The sequence below is a fragment of the Mobula hypostoma genome, chromosome 9, assembly GCF_963921235.1.
Source record: "Mobula hypostoma chromosome 9, sMobHyp1.1, whole genome shotgun sequence".
NCBI lineage: Eukaryota > Metazoa > Chordata > Chondrichthyes > Myliobatiformes > Myliobatidae > Mobula > Mobula hypostoma.
In genome coordinates, this window is record NC_086105.1 from 66513699 (window position 1) to 66530867 (window position 17169).

At 41.5% G+C, this 17169-nt stretch overlaps 1 protein-coding gene across 5 annotated transcripts in view; it reads right to left on the reverse strand.

Annotated features, from left to right (window-relative positions):
• osbpl8 (oxysterol binding protein-like 8) overlaps positions 1-17169 on the reverse strand; it is a 253659-nt gene that overhangs the window by 177322 nt on the left and 59168 nt on the right. For 4 of the 5 annotated variants that reach the window (XM_063058446.1, XM_063058442.1, XM_063058444.1 and 1 more), the window contains one exon: positions 13759-13859. In XM_063058446.1, the coding sequence (XP_062914516.1) occupies positions 13759-13859 (101 nt within the window). Of the gene's footprint in view, positions 1-3083; positions 3278-13758; positions 13860-17169 lie in introns of those variants that run through there. The other variant, XM_063058448.1, reaches the window with a different exon arrangement.

Here is a 17169-nt window from a genome sequence, read left to right on the forward strand (position 1 = left end):
TGGGAGAGGAAGGTTCTTCACCTGCAAGACACCTGGGGACAACTTGGAAAACTGGACCAGGACAGAGTAAGTAAGTTAATAAATTACAGAGCAGGCTCAAGCAGACAGTTAGCCTACTCATGTGCCCCCTTCTTTCAATTCTTTTCCCACATTTGTGAAGAGGTCATGTTTACCATCTCAGTCTAACCCCAGTCCCTAAGCTCCAGCATCCAAAGTCTGCACATATGCAGACTCCTGACCTCAGTCACCAAGTTCCTGTATGCTGAAAAAGTCTGCACATATGCAGACTGAGAGGACAATCTGCAAGCCATTACTGACTCATTCAATGACGAGCATGAGAAAATGAACCTTACACCAGGCATAGTTGAGACAAATGACCAAGGGCAGCATCATTCAGGAAGTTCACAAAGCTACTTTTTCACTTCTTTTATGTCTTCTTTTTCTTTCAAATGTGGTCCTGCTACTGTTGGAGCCTTTGATCTACTGTTCAGTGCCTGTGACCTACATTCTGCCAGTGTGGTTTCGGGCTGATCAAGCGATCTGCCGCTTTGCTGTCTCCGAGAGGGTTCTATGAGGCTTTAAACAAAGTGTTCTGCCTGAAGGCCAAGAAGCCTGGAAACGGGACACGAGCCCATGATCGATTCAATTTCTCACCAATTTCACCAATTACAGTGCCAAAGAAGATTAAAATCATCGAGGCGAGTGCAGAACACAAATGAGTGTTCAGTGCCATCTACCAGCCTCTCATTCACTGCTGCCAGAGCAAGGTGTCTGCACGTGATGGTCTTTCTCTCCAATTCACCCGCTGCTCACAAGGGAAGGTCCTTGTGTTCAAATGTTCTCTCTCTTCCTCGATGCTGTAGGAGGATGGTGCTGGAGCAAGGTTTAATTGACATGGTTTGTGGATTGGACTTCGCAGTTCACGTAACGATGTGTCTTTAGTTCCTGGTCACTCTTTTTTTGGTTGCTTTTTTGGGTGATTTTGAAACAGGGTGCCCTGCAGATATTGAACACTGAACTGAACTGAAAATATAACTGAAATATCCTGGACTCTTTCGATTTTATGTTTTATATTTCTGTGTTTTTTTTGTTGCCATTTGCACTGTGTGTTTTTTTTGTGCATGGGGGTGGATTGATGGTTTTTTTGAACGGGTTCCATGGTTCTTCTTTGTTTCTAGGCTGTCTGTGGGGAAAATGAATTTCAGGGTTGTATACTGCATACATACTTTGATAACAAATGTACTTCGAATCTTCAGAATCTATAGAATTGATACAGTGGATAGCCAGAGATTTTTTCCCGGAGCAGAAATGGCTGATACAAGGAGGCATAATTCGAATGTGATTGGAGGAAAAAATAGGGGGGATTTCAGAGGCAAATTTATTTAAATAGAAAATGCTTGGAGAGTGGAATGCCCTCCTGGGTTGGCAATACAGGCGGATACATTAGGGACATTTAAGAGACTCTTATTTAGGAACATGGATGATAGAAAAATGGAGGGTTATGAAGGAGAGATGCTTAAAATTGATCTTTAAGGTAGGTTAAGAAGTCAGTATAACATCATAGGTCAAAGGGCCCATAAATGTTGTAAATGTCCTATGTTCCACATGTCCTCTTTCTATTTGTTGTTGCTCACCAGACTGTCAATAAAGATCCAAGAAATTCTAAATTACTTTCCACCTCTTGTAAATTACCTTCGAGCAAAAGCAGATTCACTACCACCACCAACATGGTCTATGTCTGCCTGAGGAAAGGAGTGCTTGAGGACCAGCATCTCAAATCCAGCACAAAGCTCATGGTCAAATGGATTAAAGAGAGATAAAAGGATCTTTCTCTAATTCTTGGCAAGAGACGAAAAGTATTCAGCATGGATCTGCAACCAGCTTTTCAGCATATTATCTAATGCCTTTAATGAAGGAATAGGAACATTGTACATCCAACACTGAAAACACAACAAATAGAAGGGAGGGGAGGAATGCGTAGAAGGCAGGAGGAGATTAAAATTTGTAGGCGTTTTCACTGCCGGGAAGAGAGAACTCAACCATACTGGATACATTAAAAAAAAATAAAAGTATCTGCTCAAAGACTGAGGGGTAAAGGGATGGCAACAGCATTTAAGCATTTTCTGTACAAATCATGAAAACAAGTCTCTCAATGGAAAAAAATGTTCAGAAAAGCCAATGACACTTTGATCTGTGTCTCATAGATACTGGTATTCAAAAAAAATGTACCGAACGTTAGCTGAGCCATTCTGGTGGTTTGCCCACAGTTTCAGTAACCAAGTCTCAAGGAAGGTCTTTTGCAAGAATTTGCACAGATTCAGTTTATATTACCTTCAGTTTACCTTGAAATGTCATCTATTCAAGATATACAAAATAATTAAGCTAAATAAAAAAATTCCTGTACTAATTAATTTCAAGGAAAGATGACAGAACATTAGAGCCAGGAGACTGAGAAATGAAACCAAATAAATTCAAACATCACCATCAAAATTTATAATCTTGTGAACATTTTCATGAAATTTAAGTACTTTCCAAGTCTGAACAAAAAAGGAACAAACTGGGTGTATGCAAAAAGATAGTTTACAGTCTCTGAATGTGAACCCACGTCTCACATTAAAAGTCAAGAGCAGAAAAGATAGCAGAACCTATAAATAACAGGAACGTTAAAAAACAACTCTAAAGAGCAGTAGAGTCTAGTAAGTATAAAATGCATTGTCACACTGAAAACGAGTTCTCAACTTTACAAACCCCAAGTTGCAGAGAAGACAAATAAGTAAGGTCGTTAGCAGGAAATTGAAAATCACCCCACTCTTTCATATCTGCCACAACCCAAAATTGCTAAAACACAAAAAACAAAACTGCATTCTCAATTCAAAGTTCGCATGTTTAAGAATCAGCTCTAAACATAGGCAACAGTTACTCATATCTGCTTATTCTCATAATCTGAGTTATCATGTTGTTCTGTCTAATCCACAGAAATAAACAATACATGTCAACTCAAAGTCAGAACATATTTGCACATCAAACCACATGCTTGTTTAACAATTACACAAATGGATTAGAAGTTAAGCAATGACACATACTTTCCACCGAGCAGTGAAGCCATTTTCTTCAGGCGTGAGATTTCCCTAAATATAAATTATTTTGGTTTGACCTCAAACAAAAAAATTGCTTTGGTCTTCCAACGATTTCTCCTTGTGGAGTAATTGTCTCTTCCAACCCCCGAAATTTCAAGGTTCTGGTGAAACTGTTCAAAACCGGTCACAAGGTCAACAAGAGCAGTGCAGCTGACTCGTCTGATATGCACTTCCTTCATAAAAAAAAGCACACACCCTTCGCAGACAAGTAAATGCACACTGAAAACTCGCTGCTGGATGATTTTCAGAGGAAATGAAGCTGCTAAGTGGCTTCTGTAATTAACTCCTTTTATAAAATTACTGCTGCTGACAACTGAACAATAATTCCCACATCATTTAATTTGAAAGGATATTCCTTGATCCTAGACAATTTCCAAGACTGAAGGTCTGTAAGTGTGATAATATATACTAACAATTTAACAAAACTATTTTAAGGGAAGACAAAAATTACTTGGTGACTGAATTCACCAAATGACAAACAGGAAAAAGAAGAAAGACAAAAAGGCAAAGAATAACAAAAACGTTGAGAAACAATTCTAAAGGCAGTAACTAGACAGGCAGGATGCTGGCACACACAACACATACAATCAATATTCAAACCAGTCTCTATCAATTTGAAGAGCTTTCCTGATATTATTGAATCTCTGAAATCCATAGATGAGATGACAAACATTTAATAAATGGTAAGAAGTTAAAGGATCTCAGAGTCAGCCCTGCTCTGGAGTGCAAAAATCAACCATGCTGGCAATTATTAAATCATGTTCTAGTGCTGTAGGGAGCAGAGGTTCACTTGGGCAACTGCCTATTAGGAACTGGCCAGCATATCCCATTTCTAACCTCAAATTAAATGTGAAGCATACCTCAAGTTCTTCCAACTCCATTCCCACATTCCATACTGAAAGTGTTTACAGATATAAAGCTGAATTTTGGATTGATATCTTGATTTGTGACCCTTCTATTGAATACATTATGGGTTCTCATAAATTATTTCCTGTGTATGAGGACTGATACCCCAGAGGCACAAGGGAGGGTACAGCTAAGGAAGGTGTCTTCAAATATCGGCCACAGGTTTGTTAATGTGCATTTCAATTTTGATGCAATCCCACACTGTTCTCCAAGGGGAAGAACGTAAGAAATTAAAATAATATACAAATGCTTGCCAAATTCGGTACTGTTTAAAAAATACCCTGTAATCTTTATTCAATGTCAGCAGGGGAGTGAGACAAGGTGGAAGAAGATCATTTTCTTCTGATTGCCCTATACTTTGACTAATTAGCTGTGTGACTAAAGTTGGCACAATGCATATATATATTAAGGAACTACTGAAGTACAAACCAAAATCGATTGTTTACAAATGTTCCATCTCAGAGAAGTACTTCACCTCTATTTCAAAAATAAATACTTGATGGTGGCGGTGAATCTCTCTGTTGACAACCTTACCCCAGGCTAAGGACATAAAACATAACCTTCAGTCTTGAAACGTTATACCACACAGTCCATCTCTCACATCAAACTCAAGATGAGATTGTCTCTTATCTAATACCAATAAAGAATAACTAACTGAAAGTGAAACAGCAAACAGGTAACTCCTGTACCAAATATAGTGGCCACTGGGTGTATGTTCATGGTCTTCTTCTGTTGTAGCCCACCCACTTCAAAGTTCAATGTGTTGTGCATTCAGAGATGCTGTTCTGCACACCACTGTTCTAATGCGTGGTTATCTGAACTACTGTCGCCTTCCTGTCAGCTTGAACTAGTCTGCCTATTCTCCTATCACTCTCTCTCTCATTAACAAGGTGATTTTGCCCACAGAACTGCCGCTGTTATATTTTTTTGTTTTTCACACCATTCTCTGTAAACTCTAGAAACTGTTGTGTGTGAATATCCCAGGAGATTAGCAGTTTCTGAGATACTCAAGCTATCCCATCTGGCACCAGCAATCACTCCACAGTCAAAGTCACTAGGATCACATCTCTCCCCCATTCTGATGTCTGGTCTGAATTAGAACTAAACCTATTGACCTTGTCTGCATGCTCTTATGCATTGAGTTGCTACCACATGATTGGCTGATTAGATAATTGCAGTAATAAGCAGGTATACAGGTGTACTTAATAAAGCAGCCACTAAGTCTTCAGTGTACTTCAGGTCATTTTTGGCAGTTAAATACATGAAGCTAGATACTGTGCCTCTTTTCTGAAGGTAATAATTGGCAAAAAAGTACCATTTCCCAAGTCCCTTATTAATATTAAAGCAGAAGCTGATAAGTGGCAAGTAACATTCACACTACAGAACAGACAGAAATGACCATCACCATCAAGTAAATCTATTCATTGCCATTCAATAGCAATACCACTGCCAAATCTCTCACATCAATATCCTGGGATCACACTGATCACAAACTCATCTGGACATAAACATGAGGAAATCTGCAGATGCTGGAATTTCAAGCAACACACGTAAAAGTTGCTGGTGAACACAGCAGGCCAGGCAGCATCTCTAGGAAGAGGTACAGTCGACGTTTCAGGCCGAGACCCTTCGTCAGGACTAACTGAAAGAAGAGCTAGTAAGAAATTTGAAAGTGGGAGTGGGAGGGGGAGATCTGAAATGATAGGAAAAGACAGGAGGGGGAGGGATGGAGCCAAGAGCTGGACAGTTGATTGGCAAAAAGGATACGAGAGGATCATGGGACAGGAAGCCTAGGGAGAAAGAAGAAGGAGAGGGGGGGAAAAAGCCCAGAGGATGGGCAAGGGGTATAGTGAGAGGGACAGGGGGAGAAAAAGGAGAGAGAGAAAAAGAATGTGTGTATATAAATAAAAAACGGACGGGGTACAAGAGGGAGGTGGGGCATCACCAGAAGTTTGAGAAATCAATGTTCATGCCATCAGGTTGGAGGCTACCCAGACGGAATATAAGGTGTTGTTCCTCCAACCTGAGTGTGGCTTCATCTTTACAGTAGAGGAGGCCGTGGATAGACATATCAGAATGGGAATGGGACGTGGTATTAAAATGTGTGGCCACTGGGAGATCCTGCTTTCTCTGGCGGACAGAGTGTAGATGTTCAGCGAAACGATCTCCCAGTCTGCGTTGGGTCTCGCCAATATATAGAAGGCCACATCGGGAGCAATGGACGCAGTATATCACCCCAGCTGACTCACAGGTGAAGTGTCGCCTCACCTGGAAGGACTGTCTGGGGCCCTGAATGGTGGTGAGGGAGGAAGTGTAAGGGCATGTGTAGCATTTGTTCTGCTTACAAGGATAAGTGCCAGGAGGGAGATCTGGACATACATACTTTGGCTATGACAACTGGTTAGCCACTAGGGATCCTGCAGTGAGTGTCTCATCCTCTGATAGCCCATGGACTTTCCACCATCAGTAAGTCATAAGTTAGGAGTGTGATGGAATATCCTCTGCTTGCCAACAACTCTCAAGAAAGTCAATACCACCCAGGAAAAAAGTAGCCTGCTTGATGGGTGCCCCATCAATCTCCCAATAAATCGATTCCTTTCACACCAATGCAGTGTGCACCATTTATAAAATGAAAGTAGTCGTCCAAGCTTTTCGTTTTCCCAGACCTGCAGCCTGTTGTACTCTGAAGGATAAGCGCAGCAGGTACATGGGTGGATATCCTCTGCAAGCTCTCTTCCAAGTTTCAGAGTGTCCCGACTTGGAAATATATTATCAGTCCCTCATTGCTACTCACTCTAAAACTCGTAATTTCCCAACAGTACAAGGGCCAGAAGGACAAATGAAGGGTACTCACCACCATCTTCTCAGGAACAGCAAGGGATACACATTAAATGCTGGCCTTGACAGTGAGACAACAGGCAGTGTGGATCAGAAGTACCATCTACACCTTGCTGACAATCATACAGGCACACTTCAAGGACACGTGCACAGCCCATTGCTCTACTACTCTCTCCACACTCATGACTGTGTGTGTATCCTGGGCTATATGTCATAGGAGTTTGAGGAGATTTTGTATGTTACCAAAGACTCTAGCAGATTTCTGCAGATGTATGGTGGTGGGTATTCTGACTGGCTGTATCACCGTCCATTAACACACATCAAAGTTGCTGGTGAATGCAGCAGGCCAGGCAGCATCTCTAGGAAGAGGTACAGTCGACGTTTCGGGCCAAGACCCTTCGTCAGGAGTAACTGAAGGAAGAGCTAGTAAGAGATTTGAAAGTGGGCGAGGGGAGATCCAAAATGATAGGAGAAGACAGGAGGAGGAGGGATGGAGGCAAGAGCTGGACAGGTGATTGGCAAAAGGGATATGAGAGGATCGTAGGACAGGAGGCCCAGGGAGAAGGGAAAGGGGGAGGGGGTGGAACCCAGAGGATGGGCGAGGGGTATAGTCAGAGGGACAGAGGGAGAAAAAGGAGAGAGAGAGAGAAAGAATGTGTGTATATAAATAAATAACGGATGGGTACGAGGAGGAGGTGGGGCATTAGCGGAAGTTAGAGAAGTCAATGTCTTATCTCTTACTAGCTCTTCCTTCAGTTAGTCCTGACGAAGGGTCTTGGCCTGAAACGTTGACTGTAGCTCTTCCTAGAGATGCTGTCTGGCCTGCTGCGTTCACCAGCAACTTTGATGTCTGTTACTTGAATTTCCAGCATCTGCAGAATTCCTCGTGTCACTGTCCATTATGGAGGTTTCAATGCAGTGGGTTGTAGGCTCAACCTGATCCATCATAGGCATGATCCACTCCACCATTAATGACATCTTCAAAAGGTAATCCATCATTAAAGACCTCACCAAACACAACATGTCATCTTCTCATGACTACCATCAGGGAGGAGGTACAGAAGCCCAAAGAAACACACTCAACATTTTAGGAACAGATTTTTCTGAATGGTCCATGAACATTACCTCAGTACTTTGTGTTTGCCTGCAAATCTTACTACACTTCGTATTGTAACTAATAATAATTTGTATGTCTTGCTGTACTGCTGTCATAAAACAACCAAATTCACAACATATATCAGTGATAATAAACCTGGATCTGATTCAGATCTGAAAAAAAAATTCAAATATGTTGAGAATCCTTAAGTCTCATTCACTTTAAGCGTCACACACAAAATGTTGGAGGAACTGAACAGGCCAGGCAGCATCTACGGAAAAAAGTACAGTCGACCTATCAGGCAAAGTCATACCAAAGGGTCTCGGTTCGATATGTTAACTGTACATTTCCATAGATGCTGCCTGGTCTGCTGAGTTCCTCCAGCATTTTGTGTGTGTTGCTTGGATTTCCAGCATCTGCAGATTTTCTCTTGGTTTGTGATTGGATCACTTTAAGCATTCTATTTTCACCAAAGACTTCCACTATATCCATCTTTTGCCCACTCTCGCTATTATATGCTCATTATCATGGGCTTGATTTCTTCTGTAAATTCTGATAACCAAACATGAAAAGCTGGAGTCACACAAGAGAAAAGCCTCTCACATCAGCCTGTATCATCTCCTGATATGCTTTACACTGCATCACAATGGGACATTTTAATGGAGAGTTTAAACAGACCATCCTTTATTCCTTTTTAAACAATGCATATTTATTATAACTTTCAACAGCAGGTTTCCACCATATTGTTTAAGTTAAATTTAAATTTAAGTTCAAGTTTAATTGTCATTTAACCATCCATGAATACCCAGGAATAGAAAACAGTGTTCCTTTGGGGCCAAGGTGCAAAACACAGTACCAACAGTCATACACAGCACAAGGCACATATAACGTATGTAAGATAATGGTAAACAACAGTCAAAGAAAAAATATACTGTCTGAGTCTGCAGTTGAACACAATACAGATGTCTTCTGCCAGGCGAACACTGGAGGACAGCACTGATGCCTTTGGCACCCATCTCCTGGATGTTGCAACAGGAGACACCGTGGCTTGAAGCTTAGTCCTCACCAATCCGTCTGCCAATACTGCAGTGAACCGGACTTGCAGCATTCCACTTTATCAATGTCCAATAGGGTCTTGCAATCACAAGAGAAGAGACCAAGAGAATCACTCACTGTCTGACTACACATTGCTTTTGTCCAGCGACTCAATCGCCTCTCTGTAACAGGCAACAGCACAGTCCACACCAAGTCCAGTTCCTTCAGGTTCTCTGCCAACCAAGAACTCACTGGTGGGTAAGACCTGTAGTACTTTAAGTTCTTAATGCCCAGTAGGGTCTTGCAATTGGAAAAAAAAATGTTTAAAAAAGACAATAACCCCTTTGGTTGGCCCTATAGAAGCTGCTGCATCCGAGTGCACCGCCGTCTTACTGGAAGTCAAAAGCTTTCATCTAAATCTAGGGAAGCATTTGCTTAGATTTTGTAACCAGTGCTGTATAAACTAGTGTAGATAATAGGCTCATACTACTTCTATCAACACCCTATGGAGCTAAATTCCAATGGCAAACTAGATTTATAAAGTCTTAATGGGGTATCTTGGACTTACTAATACTTAAAAAGACAAGTTGAGTTAATTTTAATACTTAATGCTGCCACAACAACAGTAAAATACTTCAAAGATACAATTGCTGGGAAAGATACACTGAGTTCTAAAATCTGACTTGCAATTGAACAGGAAATTTCAATTTAAGGACAGCATAGTAATGTATGGGTGGCAGGGTGGAGATACGTCTCGACAGAAGGAGGTATAGGGCATACCTTTCCTCCACTAGTCACCATTGGGCAAGGTGTAATACCTGCTTAGCTCCAACCTCCCCCGATCTGAGTCAGGTGAGGCCACGGGAGCAGGTTGTGGATGGTCAAATGAGCAGCTGGTGCATATCACAGGTCCTGGTTATGTGACCACTGACACCAGGTAGACAATCTCTGAAGAGTACTGATAATGGCTGGGGTCCCCATCTTGTAAAGACACTGCCCAGAAGGAAATGGCAAACCAGTTCTGGAGAAAAATTTGCCAAGAACAATCATGGTCATGGAAAGACCGTGCTCACCCATGTCATAAGACACAGCACATAACGAATGAACAAACAGTAGTGTAATGGTTAACCACAACGCTTTACAGCTTCAGCAATTTAAAGATCATGGTTCAATTCCAGCTGTTGTCATAAGGAGTGACCTTATGGGTTTATCTCCAGGTTCTCTAACTTTCTCCCACATTCCAAAGACATACAGTACAGCTTAGGGTTAACATGTTGCAGGCACGCTGTGATTTGCTGGAAGCATGGCACAACTACTAGCTGCCCCAGCACAATCCTCAGACTGTGTTGGTTGTTGACAGATATAGTGCATTTCATTATACGTTTTGATGTTAATGTGATAAATAAAGTTAATTAAAATAAACAGGGAAACTAAATAATGGAAGAGGTAGTGCAATGAGACTGGCTACTGCATTAAACTAGAAGATCTGCATTAAAGCCCTCATCTTGGCATTATATTTTCCTAATTAGCCCGTGAGCCAGTAGGGTTGGTCGGTACCATCTGAGGGGAATAATGCTCATAGTGATTTTTAGCAAGGTATACATCTCTAGAGTTAGAAAATATGTGATAGCATTGCACCAGTGGTAGCCTTATTACTTCAAATAAGTAATCACTTCTTGTATATATTCCATATTAACATCAGTACAGCAGAAAATGTTACCACACACCCCAAAAGGTAAAAAAAACCTCATTTGGAGAGATTTCTGGAGTTTTATCAATGTCATGATATTTTCCATATTGTTGTATCAAATCAAAACAACCTTAAGTTTTTGTCATGGCATATAGAATTACAGTACAATAATTCGAATGTGGGGTTCCACACGGCCATAACCTTGGCCCCATTTGGTTGTACAATGAATATATTTAATCGAAGACTGCTTTCCATACTTTGTTTTCCATACTTTCAGAACCTATTAATAATCATAATAATTTTCCAAGTCTTCCACATCTTCCACATCTTCATCTGAACTTTCCACACTCTCTAAGGTGGATGCCTGGTTCTCACAGCCTGCCAGTACACCTGAGGCCATTTGCAACACACATACATCTTGGGAGTGAACATTGTTTTGGACAGTTACAGGCCAGTAGATCCAGGACGGCGTCGGGTGCTGGCTGGCTTCCATCCAGTGCACCACCAACTGTTCAGCTTCTTCTTCTCTCTCTCTCCATCTTCCATCCTCTGCCAATAGAGCTTGGCACTTGTGGGTCCTTCTCCAAACATCTTTTCCATATACCAGCCTGGTAGTTGGCTCGCTGTGTATGTTTTGTTAAGCAGTCCTTGCATGGTGGGAGTTGATGACTTTCGATTTCACCTTTTTTGGCACAGAAAAGGTGATACCTGAGCTCATTGACCTTGGTGGTCGATGCTTTTGGGGCATACAGGAGATATGTAAATGCCTCCAGTTTGTCCATCAGTTTTGGGGAGAGGTCCCATTCCTGAACTCTAACTTTCCCTGTTGCTGGTCAGAAATTTTAGGGCACTTGTCTTCCCTTTGCCTGCAAAAGCACTCACAGTGTCACATCCTGTATATGCGTGCAGCCCGATGAGAGCCCTACAAACCTCTATGCCAACAGTGGCAGCAACATTCCTGATGTCTACAAGCCTTGTACGGGTTCTAGTGCCACACTTCTGGAACAATGGGGCCTCAATCTTGTCACAAAATGCTAAAGACATGATAAAGACATCTGAATCTTCTGAGCAGATCACTACAGATTGGTATCCCTCTCTTGTGGCACGGGCAGCATGGAGAAATAGATGGCCAATTGCTTCTTCTTGTTGACACTGAAGAGCTGACACCTCCTCAGTGTCTTGAGATGTGATTCTGTAACATTTGTCATTCACAGTTGCATACAGAATCTTCTCCTGCAGCTTTGCTCTGTACTCCGCCTTCCTCCATTCATGGACTATAAAGCTAATGAGACTATTTTTGTGACTGACTTTGGTTAGGAAGCTCTTCCACTGCCTCACCATCTGTGTGCCTGTGATACCTTGCAACTCATGATCAGTCTCTTCACCCGGTAGAGATCTTTTACTATTCTTGATAGAGTTCTCGTTGTATGTGTCGAACACAACATCTATTCTGCTACTCTGACTGCCTTCCCTCAGAGCCATACCCAGAATTGTTGTGGCAGCATCTCTGGAAGTAACTTGATCACCTTTCACTCTTTGGACCAAGTTCATTCCATCAACCACTGTAGCAGAGTTTCCTGGGAGTTGCTCTTCGACTGCTACATTTTTTCAAGGTTGTGGCTAAAGTAGCTTTATTTGACTTTCTCAGCAATCCTTCTGGTGCGGACAGGGCCCAGCGCAATGGTCCAAGGGGATGAGAAAGGATATCCTCCATATGTAGACTGCGCCCTTTTGCCATCACTATGATGCGTCCAAACAAAGACCTGTCTGCTTTCAAGATGATCGCACTCCAATTTGATTTCACTTATCTCTTCTTACACATATCACTGAATGTTTTCAGCTTGTTGGTTTTCATTGGGTCATGGAATTTCTTTGCTGGTGGGTCTTCCCCTAGTGTCTCATCCTTGAAGGTTGCATAGCATTGCTCACCAATCTCATATACCTTCATCGGGTTGGAGCCAATGTCCTTGGGGGCTGCCTTTGCCATAGAGATGCTAATGAGGTCCCGCTTCTCTGCAAATGGGTTGAGCCATTCATATATGAGGCTAACCAGTGCTGAAACTGCTTCCTCATCTTTCTGGATTCTTGGCCGCTGTAGCTCGACATGGCAAAGCTCTGATTTGTTGCCTTGCACCATCTCCCTTAACTGTCCCAGGAATGCTCTGCGGTGCTCAGCTGTTATGTAGTATCGCTTGATAGCTCCAGCATTCAGGCTGAACCGTGACGTGCCTCCAGGAGTCTGAGTGTCTTTGTTCACTGTGGCTTCAATAGCCTGGTCCACAGGGATCTGCCCAGAGGGGTTGTTACTTGACAGCTGCACTGAGAATTGGCCTGTCTTGAAGGCCTCATACACAGAAGGATTGTTCTCTGGGAAGTTCATCATCTGAGCAAAGTAAGGGGACAGGTACCTGGCATAATTCATCTTATCATAAGCAAAGCACCATGGGATCATGGTTCTTATAGCATGGAGGTGTAACTCCCAGTCCCCTTCACGAGAGGCATGCAGAAGCCCAAGTACCATGTCAATGTATGAAAGCTAAGGCCACTGCAATGCTATCACATATTTTCTAGCACTAGGGGTGTATACCTTGCCAAAAATCACTATAAGAATTATTGCCCCCCAGATGGTACCGATGGCCCAAATTTGGGGTACTGGCTCACGAACTAAATTGGAAAATAAAACAGAGAAGCAGTGTAGACAGTGAAGCAGAAATAAAACATGTTCATTGTGACATACATCAAAGTTGCTGGTGAACGCAGCAGGCCAAGCAGCATCTATAGGAAGAGGCACAGTCGACGTTTCAGGCCGAGACCCTTCGTCAGGACATTGTTCATTGTGCGTGGTTTTGCTAACAATAATAATCAGTCCTGATTGAATATAATCATTCTATGCAATACTGTCAATAAAATTACTTTAAAACATGACCAACACTTATTTTGTAATTGCCAACTCAATATACTCTGATTTTATTTATATCTTATATCTGTTATACAACTGAATGCTATTAATTTCCATAGTAATACTGCATCCCATTAACATCAGAAAACAAAGTTACCAGAATTTTTTCATTTTCTCCTTCTGCCCCAACAGCTTCCATGTTGTAATGTGGTCCTCTTGTTTCGTCCTGGTGTTTTCCAAGCCTGTGTCCCTGTGAGCCTATTGAGAGAATAGAAATTGTCACCAAAATAAAATAAGCTACGCTATCAAATACTAGGGTAGTACGTTAACATAGTGATTAGCATAACACTTTACAGAGCCAGCTGTAAGGTTGAGGTTCAATTCCTGCTGCTGTCTGCAAAGAGTTTGCACATTCCCCCTGTGATCGCGTGGGTTTCCTCCGGGTGCTCCAGTTTTTCTCACACATTCCAAAGACACACAAGTTCGGGTTAATAAGTTATGGTCATGCTACGTTTACGCTGGAAGCATGCAGACATTTGCAGGCTGCCCCCAGCACACCTCCGACTGCTGTTGAGGCAAACAACACATTTATTTCATTGCATGTTTTGATGTTTCAAGTTTCAACAGACTTGACAAATAAAAAAAGTCCATCAGCATCAGATGGAAACTTATTTTTAATTTATGTTTCCAGTCATTTAATAGTAAATGCATACTTTTTGTTGTACCTCAAAGAAGCCTGAATGGGATGAAAAAGTGATGGTCTGGGACTCAAAACCATAGTGTGGTGGAGATGGAAGCTATCACCAAATCTAGAAAGTGATCTGGAGGAGCTCCTGAAGAGTCATAACCTTGAGAGCTAGAGAATTAAGCCAGAATATATTTTTTTCACAGACACAGTGAGCTAATTGGCCTGTTTGAATCTATGATTCTTGTCAAATGACAGACATGCACATAACTAAATAATATTGTTCAAAGGTTCAAAGGTCAAGTTTAATGTTAGAGAAATGTATACAATATACATCCTGAAATGCTTTTCCATCGCAAAACATCCACAAAAACAGAGAAGTGTCCCAAAGAATGAACGACAGTTAAATGTGAGAACCTAAGTCCCCCCCAGCTCCCCCTCCCCCCACCAACAAAAATAAACGCGTATTCGTACAATCACCAAGCCCAAGCGGTGAGTTTGTGGAGCTAAAGATGGAATTTAGAAAACTTACAACATCATTTTACCCATATGCACAAGAACATTTGTAACTCGATTTATTATAATCATACTCATGTAAGTATCAAATGCCCTCTCCTCAAATCCCAGTATTCCAAATCAGAATCAGGTTTCTTATCACCAACATTTATTGTGAAATATGACAGCAGTACAGTGCAATACATAAAACATTACTACACGTAACAATAAGAAATCTAATTTTAAACATGCAGAATCCTAACCCATTATCTATGATGGGGTGGGGCACCCATCACCAAGGGCCCTTACCATCTCAGACATGCCCTCTTCATTCCTACCATAAGGGAGGAGGTACACACGCTCAGTGATTTAGAAGCAGCTTCTTCCCCTCTGCCATCAGATTTATGAATGGTCCAAAAACCCATTAATTCAGAGTAATTTTTATGTCTTTGCACTGTACTGTTGCCGCAAAACAACAAAATTCCCAGCATCTAAGTCAGTATTAATAATCTGATTCTGAATCATTACTGGTTTTGTTCCAGGTTTCTCCTGGCTTTAGGACACATAAGAGCTAAAACCAAACAGCAAGTATCAACATGCCAAACTGAATGATACAGACCATCCCCGAATAAGCTGCAGGCAGTGTTCTGTGAGAGGTGTTTTCAGTCAACCAAGCTACACTTCAACAAAAAGAACTTTGTACATTTGTTTTCAGAAAATGTATATTTCACTTTTATTCAGAGAATTCTATTCATTTAGAGAATGCACATTCTATAATTTCCCCTTTTACCCAAAATAACATTGTTCTTAAGAATTGCAAGTTTATTTTTACTAAAATAAAAGGGGAAATTCAGAAATTAGGTTTTAATTCTTTTTGTTTCCAAGTACCTTTTCAGAAAAGTTGCAGCTATAGTTAGCTGCATTAAAGCTAGGCATCTAAGTACAAAGTACCCAGCGAACACTCTGCTGTCCAATACTCAAATGTAAAAGGGATTTGCATTTCATGGGTTGATTTTATGCTGGCAATGAGTGCAGCAACTTAGCTGCTTTGATTCAAAAGAATTAAACTTGCTATAATCAGTCTGTGCTCAAGGTGACTCATTTAACTATCTGGCGATCAACCAAAGTCATTTTAATAATAAGATTTATCTGCCTACCTCCTCAAGACAAGAAAATATTGTAACAAGAAAAGAGACATAAACTTAACAGTATACAAAATGATGTCTAGCCATTAATGTGTAAAACAGGCTTTGAATTTTAAAACCATGGTCATCATCAAAATTCAGAGTTCAAAGCAAACTTATTATCAAAGTACGTACATGTTATCATATACTACCTTGAGATTCATTTTTTGCAGGCATTCACAATGAGACCATAAGATACAGGAGCAGTATTAGGCCATTTGGCCCATCGAGTCTGCTTCGCCATTTTATCATGGCTGATCCATTATCCCTCTCAACCCCAATCTCCTGTCTTCTCCCTGTATCCATTTATGCCCTGACTAATCAAGAATCTATCAACCTCTGACGTAAATGTACCCAATGACTTGGCCTCCACAACAGCCTGTGGCAAAAAATTCCACAGATTCACCACTCTCTGACTAAAGAAATTCCTCCTCATCTCCGTTCTAAAAGGACACCCTCTATTCTGAGGCTCTGTCCTCTGGTCTTAGATTCCCTCACCATTGCAAACATCCTCTCCACATCCACTCTATCAAGGTCTTTCAACATTTGATAGGTTTCAATGAGGTTACCCTTCATTCCTCTGAATTCCAGTCAGTAGAGGCCTAGGGTCATCAAATGCACCTCATATGACAAGCCTTTTAATTGTGGAATCACTTGCGTGAACTTCCTTTGAACCCTCTCCAATGTCTTAGATAAGGGGCCCCAAACTGCTCACAATACTCCTGGTGAGATCTCACCAGTGCTTTATAAAGTCCCAACATTACATCCTTGCTTTAATATTCTCATCCTCTTGAAATGAATGCTAACATCGCATTTGTCTTCCTCACCACTGACTCAACCCCTGCAAATTAACCTTTAGTGAATCCTGCACAAGGACTCCCAAGTCCCTTTCCACCTCAGATTTTTGAATTTTCTCTCCATTTAAAAAATAGTCCATGCTTTTATTTCTTCTACTAAGGTGCATGACCATACACTTTCTGACACTACATTCCATCTGCCACTTCTTTGCCCATTCTCCTAATCAAGTCCTTCTGTAGCTTCTCCACTTCCTCAAAACCACCTGCCCCTCCACCTATCCTCATAAGCGCCGCCTGGGCAGGGCGAAAAGCATTATCAGGGATGCATCTCACCCTAACCATGGATTTTTCACTCTCCTCCCATCCGATAGGCACTACAGGAGCCTCCGCTCCCACACCAGCAGGCA